The following is a 9,138-nucleotide window of genomic DNA, read 5'->3' on the forward strand; positions in this document are numbered from 1 at the left end:
AGGCGTACAAATAGCAGGTAACAGCAGGTAAACACCAAAGCCTATCAGGCATACAAATAGCAAGTAACAGCAGGTTAACACCAAAGCCTGTCAGGTGTACAAATAGCAGGTGACAGCAGGTAAACACCAAAGCCTGTCAGGCCTACAAATATCTCTGTAAACAATACTTAAATTATAACTTGATACAAATACCAAATATTGGCTTATGCCACACTTTTTAGCACACTTTTTAAAAACTTTAGGGAAAATAGAATGGGCATACAATTGACAATTTCATTTCATTTCACTCGGGATGACCCCTTTCCTAGAACTTGTGTATAATATTTATTTCAAATTGTAGCAAAAAAATAAAAGTAAGCTCCCCCTGACATAGTGAAACCATTAAAAGCTTAAGGCACTTGAACTGAGCTTAGCTTACTGCTCCATTCATAGACAAGGCACAATGAGCCCACAACACCAGAACATGTTACGCCTATCTACACCCCATGTTGCATTCTGCCCTTGTTGCATTCTGCCCTTGTTGCATTCAGCTAACACCGTAACGTAATCCACACACGGGTGTTTTACAATTCCTACAGTGGCTACACAAATCTATGTTCCTTACCATCACATCATCAATTTCCATCAACCTTGTCTCCATTGCATCTGCTACAGATGCCGTCCACGTATGTTTTTAAGTTCTGCTTTGTTCTTCCTCACAACAAAAACAAAAGTTCTCCCTTTTTCTAAAAACAGAGTTTGGCCTAAACTGTCTGAGGAAGGGGMAGCCAAATCCTGTTAGCCTCTCGCTCTGTGAGGTCACATGAGACGAGAAAGGGACCTAATCTCACTCCGGGGAGCGAGTGGAGTCTTAAAAATAAACTTTGGTAAAAAATATATATATATTAAACCCCAGAGTTCCAATGGCCTCCCCTGTGGAGTGACGTGTATGGGAGCAAGAGGAGGATCAGTTGTGTACAGCTACATGTAAATTAATACTTCTAAGGTTGAGATTGGGAGCCTCGGAAAGCGTTTGTAACGTAAAAACATTTTTTGCCTTGTTGGTTTCCCAAAACTGTATACATATTTTAGTACAGTTAATTAATCAGTATTTGGCCAATGAAATAATCGAATCCACTACTTCGGTGAAGCAAGCAAGCGCCACGTTTCAACCAACTGAGCCAACGGAATAATATACGGCGCTTTGGAACGGTTGTATTTGAGTCAAAGTAGCCTACGTTTATTTCTCCCTAACTGCTATACTCTTATTGACACCTAGGCTTAGTGTGTATTTGAGATTAGACTGCACGGTGGTTCCCTGTTCTGGGTGACTAGTGGCCAAACCTTTACAGAGGAAGTATGTGTTGGCCTATTARGCCTGCGTCTCAGTCCAGAGGGAGAGAGGCTCCGCCTCCCTGTATGACTCACAGGTAAAATGGAGGTCACAACTGCTGGAAGAGGTAAAAAGACAGCTCAACCCAATTGGTTTCTGTAGCTGTGTTTGACTACCAGTGTGAAGACGATGCAAAGCCATGGACCACCCTTATTTTCCACTCTAAGCAACAACATAGCTATGAAAATCTAACTGACTGAGGAGAACATTGAACTTGGACAGGCTTGCATATAAGTTTGAATCAACGCAAATGATAAAAGCTTGTGCCCTTATTCCTTAACTTAGTTTAACCTATGCATCTACAAGAATCCAACCAAAGCAAATATTAGGGCATGAACTTCCACTGTAAGCAGGCTAAATAGCCTTAAGCTCAAACTCCAACAAAAGCTAAATTCGAGGGACAATGGAAAAGTCAGACAGGCGAACGTTAACTTATGCTAAAAGACTGACTTTAAAAACCAAGACTATTTAGGTTTAAGGTAGAGCGCAATGGTAACTGCTTTTTTAAAGCCCAACTTAAACCTAAACAACAATTGAACCTAAACATCACCAATTCCTACCCCAAACCGGATTTATTACATTTGGTTTGGTAGCTGCATTTATACCAGAAATGGCACATAAGCGTGAACACAATCACCTCCAAGCCAGACAAATGCATTTAAAAGACTGCAACGCTTGTAAATTACATAGATGACAGGTGTACACCGAACAAAAATATTAAAGCAACATGTAAAGTGTTGTTCCCATGTTTCATGAGCTGAAATAAAAGATCCCAGAAATGTTCCACATGCACAAAAAGCTTATTTCTCTCAATTTGTGCAGAAATGCGTTTACATCCCTGTTAGTGAGCATGACAAGTGTGGCAAATCAAGAAGCTGATTAAACAGTGTGATCACTACACAGGTGYACCTTGTGTTCAGGACAATATAAGGACACTAAAATGTTTAGTTTTTCACACAACACAATGCCACAGATGTCTCAAATTGAGGGAGTATGCTGACTGCAGAAATGTCCAMCAGAGCTGTTGCCTGAGAATGTAATGTTTATTTCTCTACCATAAGCATTTTAGAGAATTTGGCAGTACATCCAACCGACCTTACAACAGCAGGCCGCATGTAACCATGCAAGCCCAGGAACTCAACATACGGCTTCTTCACCTGCGGGATCGTCTGAGGTGGCGGGGGTAGGTGGTAAGCAGTATTCTGTCTGTAAGAAAAACTAATTCTGATTGGCTGAACCTGGCTCCCAAGTGGGTGGGCCTATGCCCTCCCAGGCACACCCATTGCTGCGCCCCTGCCCAGTCATGTCAAATCCATAGATTAGGGCYTAATGAATTTATTTAAATTGACTGACTTCCTTTTATGAACTGTAACTCATTAAATTMTTTTAAATTGTTACATGTTGCGTTTATATTTTTGTTCAGTATAATTACAGCCCTGGTCARTCTAACTGGACGTGTCACTCTTACATCACAGGCCAAGGGCAGTGATACCTAGGAACAGTGTATGTTTTGCCTGTTTTTCTTGGCAGGGTTACAACACAAGACACAAACTACTGATGACCAAAAGGTTATGGGGAATAACACCACTGTCACTCCTATACATGCACTAGTCCTTTGTCTAGTCGTCAACAGCAACATAATCAATTCGACAAATACCAGATATAGTCATCCACTCACTGTCCAAACAATCTCAGCGATCACCAAACAAACACAAGAGTCTTGTGAAACGATGTCTGCAAAAAGACAAGTCTGAATTCATGAGTGAGGCTGAGTGGGTACACATAAGGTTCCAAAGAGTGACCTACCTCTAATCTAATCACTGAAACWGCAAACAAAGGCAATATGTTCACAGGTTAGTGTCCTGGAATACAGAAGTTTGAGAGAGAAAAATAATGTAGCTACATGTTCCGCAGGACACAAAGTTATGGTCAGATCACATCATTATGCGTCCACGCTACATTGTTGTTCGCTAGACTTTTTTTCCTCTCACCCTAATATACAAATTACCAGATTTGACAGATGCCGTCACCCCAGTCAGCAGTGACCACAAACTTTTTTTCGGGGTAATTTGTTGCGGTTGAGATTTTTTTTTTTTTTAACTTTCTAACGTTTTTTTCACAAGATGTGAAGTTTCAAAATGTTGTAATATCATTAGAGTTACCAGTTTCAAATTCAATCATGTATCAGGGAATGCTCAACCTTTTGGAATTGAAAAATATTATACTTGCATGTCTTGGAACATTATTTTCAACTAACTTAGTACAAGTATTGTAGCCTAGTAAAACAAGTTATTTTAATAGACACCTTTGGGCTTTAACACGCGCCCACTTGACTGGGTCACTGTTTACAAAGGACCTTAAAATGGAAAATSTTTTTCCATGCGTTCGAAACTACGTAATTTTTCTTCCAAAACGCTCAACATTTTACTATCATAGTCGAYATTCAATTGATTTGTCATTAAAATATACAACAGATTAATTCAGTTGTTCAGCTGGTGGGAGCTCAAGTGCAAAATTACACAAAACTTTTGATATTTTGATAAATGTTTTCCAGGCCTCAATCTATAATTCCCAGACAATCCTTCGGAAGAGGGGGACAAAATCCCTAAGAAATGTATTAAACTCAAAAGATTTGAATCCACTGCAAATTGTATATAGAATAAAGTTATTTACCAACTTGGAAAGCGCACTTTACAACAACTTTACGCATTTATTGCAACAGTTGTCAACTTTTCATACCTGCACGGAATCGGCGGCCATCTTGGCTTTTGACTTTGAATCAAACTGTACGGAGACAGGGGAGGTGGAACTCCAAAAACAGCCTTGTTTTAAGTTTCCCTCTCGTGCGTCAAAAATAACCTATTTGGTGACCAAACCATAGGTCATATTGGAAATACTTGACTTTCCATGGCTTTCCTTGAGTCCTTGCGTCTTTTTTCGCTGARGGAAGAAAAGTTGTTCTGTAGTCCACATATATGAAGCAGCAACATAAATAAATGTCCCACTGCTTTCACTTTGGGAGCGAGAGGCTGTGGTTTGTGTGGAAACACATCAGCGTCCGCCCATAGGAGCTATGCACCAACTCAACCCAGAGCCCATTCTCTCAGCCAGATTCTATTCACACTCTCTCACGTGATCATAAAACTTCTCACACGCACGAGCCTCGCACTCTCCTGTAAGAAATCATGTTTACACAATGTAATAGCGTGTGACAATTCTAAAAGTGCACTAAAATGATGAAGATCATGAGCTGGATACTACTTGTTCCAGGTTATCCTATAGTTGAAACTTAGTGGTGTAAATTATTTAAGTAAAAATACTTTAAAGTACTTCTTAAGTAGTTTTGGGGGTATCTGTATTTTACTATTTATATTTTTGACTATTTTTACTTTTACTCCACTACATTCCTAAAGAAAATTATGTACTTTTTACTCCTTACATTTTCCCTGACACTCAAAATTACTCGTTATATTTTGAATGCTTAGCAGGTCAGGGAAATTGTCTAATTTAGCCACTTATCAAGAGAACATCCCTGGTCATCCCTACTGCCTCTGATCTGGCACTCACTAAACACAAATTCTTTGTTTCTAAATTATGTCTGACTGTTGAAGTRTGCCCCTGGCTATAAKTAAATAAAAACAAACAAGACAATCGTTACGTCTTGATTGCTTAATATAAGGAATCTGAGTTGATTTATACTTTTACTTTTATATTTTAGCAATTACATTTACTTTTGATACTTAAGTATATTTAAAACCAAATACTTTTACTCAAGTAGTATTTTAGTTTAATCAAGTATGACAATTGGGTCATAGAGGTTTCACCTCTGATTGACATCATCTTCTTCATCATCATCATTCATCATAATAGGATGCCTGAAAAAAAAAAAAAAAAAAAAAAGAAAAGTGGCAGTAGTATAGTATATAGCGGTAACCTAATACACTGTAGTAGTACAGAAATAGCTGCAACAAGACAGAAAGAAGCAAGTCCATGTGTAAGCTCAAGAAGAGGGAACGAAGAGGGCACGAATAGTCGTGAAGAGGGCACAACAAAACCTTTACCCCTCAGGAGACTGAAAAGATTTGGCATGGGTACCCAGATCCTCAAAAAGTTMTTCAGCTGCACCATCGAGAGCATCCTGACCGGTTGCATCGCCGCCTGGTATGGCAACTGCTCGGCATCTGACCGTAAGGCGCTTACAGAGAGTAGTGCGTACAGCCCAGTACATCACTGAGGCCAAGATTCCTGCCATCCAGGACCTATATAATAGGCGGTGTCAGAGGAAAGACCATAAATTTGTCAGAGACTCCAGTCAACCAAGTCATAGACTGTTTTCTCTGCTACCACACGGCAAGCGGTACCAGAGCACCAAGTCTACGACCAAAAGGCTCCTTAACAGCTTCTACCCCCAAGCCATAAGACTGCTGAACAATTAGTCAAATGGCCACCGGACTATTGACCCCCCCCCTCCATTTGTTTAGTACACTGCTGCTACTCGCTGTTTATTATCTATGCATAGTCACGTCACCCCTACCTACATGTACAAATTACCTCAACTAACCTGTACCCCCGCACATTGAAAAGTTGAAGTTACATCAGACCTCGCTCAGTCTCATAGATGACACTGTAGACTAGCCTTCATTACAGGTCCTGGATCARTKTGGTCATTTCACAGATGACAAGAGAGAGCACACTATTTAATCTCATGAAGCAGGCCCCAGATCAGTCTGGGAAGTAGCACAAAGGGAGAAAGCATAATGGCACTCAACAGGGGTGTTTCCATTCTGCTGATTCTGTTGCAAAACATTTCTTAAACTGAAGCAAGCGGAACAAGACGGGGAGGGATTTACCTGAATTTGTCCAAGAGAAACTCCAAACAGTTGCAAAACGTTCCATTGTGAACCAGAATTGTTGGAATGAATACACCCCAGGGCATTACATGTTGAGACAGTCATGGGAAAAACAGACAAGTAACTCTTAGAAATAAAGATGCTATCTAGAACCRTAAAGTTTCCAGGCAGAACCTTTCCACCCTACGAAGAACCCTCAAAGAACCTTTTACGAAAGAAAAGGGGGTTCTACAAGAATTCCATCAGGCCTAATTGTGGCTTGGACAGAGGGTAGGGAAACCCTTTTTTATTGTGTCACATTGGCAAATCCAGGAATCTGTCGTAGGCTACCTAACGATGGGATTACTGGGAGATTGGTTCAGTAACTGATGACTAGCATAAGATTACCTGGGCCAGGCTGGGTAGTTTAGTGGAACCCTGGGGCAGGCTGGGTAGAGTTTAGTGGAACCCTGGGCCAGGCTGGGTAGAGTTTAGTGGAACCCTGGGGCAGGCTGGGTAGAGGTTAGTGGAACCCTGGGCCAGGCTGGGTAGAGGTTAGTGGCACGCTGCTTCGACCATAGAAACATTATTAATTATATGGCTTCAACAGTGTGCATCAGCACCCTCAGCCCTGGGTTGGAGCCAATATTTTCCCTAGTTTGGAAACCCTTGTGTCTCGATTATGGATTTCAACCATGGATTGCATTTTATTTGATTTATTTTTACATATAGATATTTGATCTCCATTGCAACACTATTGACAGATAAAGGTAACCTAGAAAAGCAATTTCCTTGTGCAGAAAAAAACAAGTACACCCCTAGCATGAAATATCGTCATGTAGGCGTTTCTTGTAACTGTCTATCAGTCTCTTCCTTCGACTGGGAGGAATTTCTGGTCACTGTTCCTTACAGAATTGCTTCAACTGTGTGATGTTTGAGGGATTTATKGCATGTACAGACCGCTTCTAGTCCCCCCACAGCATTTCAATAGGATTGAGATCTGGGCTTTGATTCAGCCATTMCATAACCCTCCAKTTCTTATTTTTGAKMCATTCAATTAAGGATTTGCTGGAGTGTTTTGGATCAATTGTCCTGTTGCAAGATCCAGTTTCGGTTCAGCTTCAGCCTTTTGACAGATGGCCTCACATTCTCCTCAAGTATTCTCTGGTACAATGTGAATTGATGGGTGATTCAATGATGGCAAGTTGGCCAGGCCCTGAAGCAGCAAAGCAGCCCTAAACCATAATGCCCCCTCCACCATGCTTTACGGTTGGTATAAGGTTCTTCTGTTCAAAGGCAGTGTTTTGTTTTCGCCAAACATGACGTCTGGCATTGCGCCCAAACAACGCCACCGTTGACTTGTCTGTCCAGAGCACATTGTTCCAGTAGTCTTGTTCTTCACCCAGGTGTGGTCTGGTAAACTTCAGTCGTCCATTTATATCATTTTTTTGAAAGCAGAGGCTTCTTTCCTTCCTGACCTCCCATGTAGGCCAAGTTTGTGCAGTCTCTTTCTGACAGTTGACTCATGCWCTTCGACATTGATTGTTGCAAGATGCCTGTAGATCCCTTGATGTTGCCCTGGGGTTCTTAGAGACTTCTTTGAGCATCTTTCGGTCGGCTCTTGGGCTGAATTTGGTGGGACGGCCTGTCCTAGATAGATTGCCAGTGGTCTGGAATTTTCTCCATTTGTAGATGATCTGTCGGACAGTGGAATGATTGACTTCAAATTGCTTGGAACAGGCTTTGTAACTCCTCCCAGACTCTAGTCATCAACAATCTTTCTTCTGAGGGCCTCAGAGAGCTCTTTTGATCTTGGCCTATTTATTTATGTATTTAATTAGGCAAGTCTATCACACACCTGTATCGTTAAAACCAAACCAGACCACGTTTCTGATCTTTATGTACCCTCCAAGTTACTCTGACTTCTAATCATTTGCACCTGTTTTGGTGCACCGGATTCTAATTTTAGCCATTTGATGGGATGATACAGGTAGGGGTGTACTAACTTTTTCCACACAAGGAAAATTGGATTTCTGTTTATTTTAATTGCATAAATGTGTTATTTGTCACTGTTAAATGTTCTATTAGGTCTATTTGTCAATAGTTTGAAATTAACATTAACTCTCCATATGTCCAAATATATCAAAGACATACTTTTTCACAGCACTGTACATACACAATTGCATGCATACCTCATAACACTATTGGCAGTTGCCAGTGATGGTATAGGGAGGGTTGGATCTGGTCTACACTAACAATACAAGCGTTGCAGTGGTGCAGTCATATGACCTCAACCTATGGAACAAAGATTTGATTTGAGGCTAAAGCTATTTTGAGTAGCTGTTTTTTTTTTTTGGAAGGGGAAACACCTAGCCTGATTCATCTCTTTTAACTTACAGTATCCAAGTGTTCATTTGCTGTTTCCATCACACACACCACATCACCATGGACTGGATAATGTCTCCCGTAGATGTCTTCACTCCAGGCAGGGTGAAGACACGATAGCTAATGAGCTCCCTCTACAGTATGCAGCAAGAACAGCAGCCTTTAACATTTTCATCGATCAATGTACTAATGAAGAATGACATTAAAAGCACTCAGTCATGGGCATTTCAGTTTTTAAATGTGTGTGTGTGTGTGTGATATATATATATATATATAACAAAAACATGAGGACGACAGAATAACAAAAACATTGTGAGGTTGACATTCCAGCAGATAAATCTGCAACAGAGAGGGAGAGAATGTTTTGAGGTGTCTAGGGAGGAATACACAATATGCCATGTAACAAAACCTACAAGACTTTCTGTTTAACAGACCTTAAAAAGGGACGCTTCACCACTTTTGAACCTCACATATTCATTACCTCTAGCACCGTACAGTAACAGTGTTCTGTAGTAAAAAAAAAGGAGATGACTAAGAAAATGACTCCTGATG

The 9,138-nt window shown here is 40.7% G+C and overlaps 1 protein-coding gene across 1 annotated transcript in view; it reads right to left on the bottom strand.

Annotated features, from left to right (window-relative positions):
• Positions 1-4,481, bottom strand: part of pkn2a (protein kinase N2a) — a 41,580-nt gene extending 37,099 nt beyond the window's left edge. Inside the window, exon 1 of the mRNA XM_024009574.2 lies at positions 4,112-4,481. Coding sequence (XP_023865342.1) covers positions 4,112-4,132 — 21 coding nt within the window. The 5' untranslated portion in view covers positions 4,133-4,481. The remainder of the gene's footprint in view (positions 1-4,111) is intronic.
• Positions 4,482-9,138: the final 4,657 nt, after the last annotated feature.

This window comes from Salvelinus sp. IW2-2015, linkage group LG19, assembly GCF_002910315.2.
Source record: "Salvelinus sp. IW2-2015 linkage group LG19, ASM291031v2, whole genome shotgun sequence".
Taxonomy (NCBI): Eukaryota; Metazoa; Chordata; class Actinopteri; order Salmoniformes; family Salmonidae; genus Salvelinus; species Salvelinus sp. IW2-2015.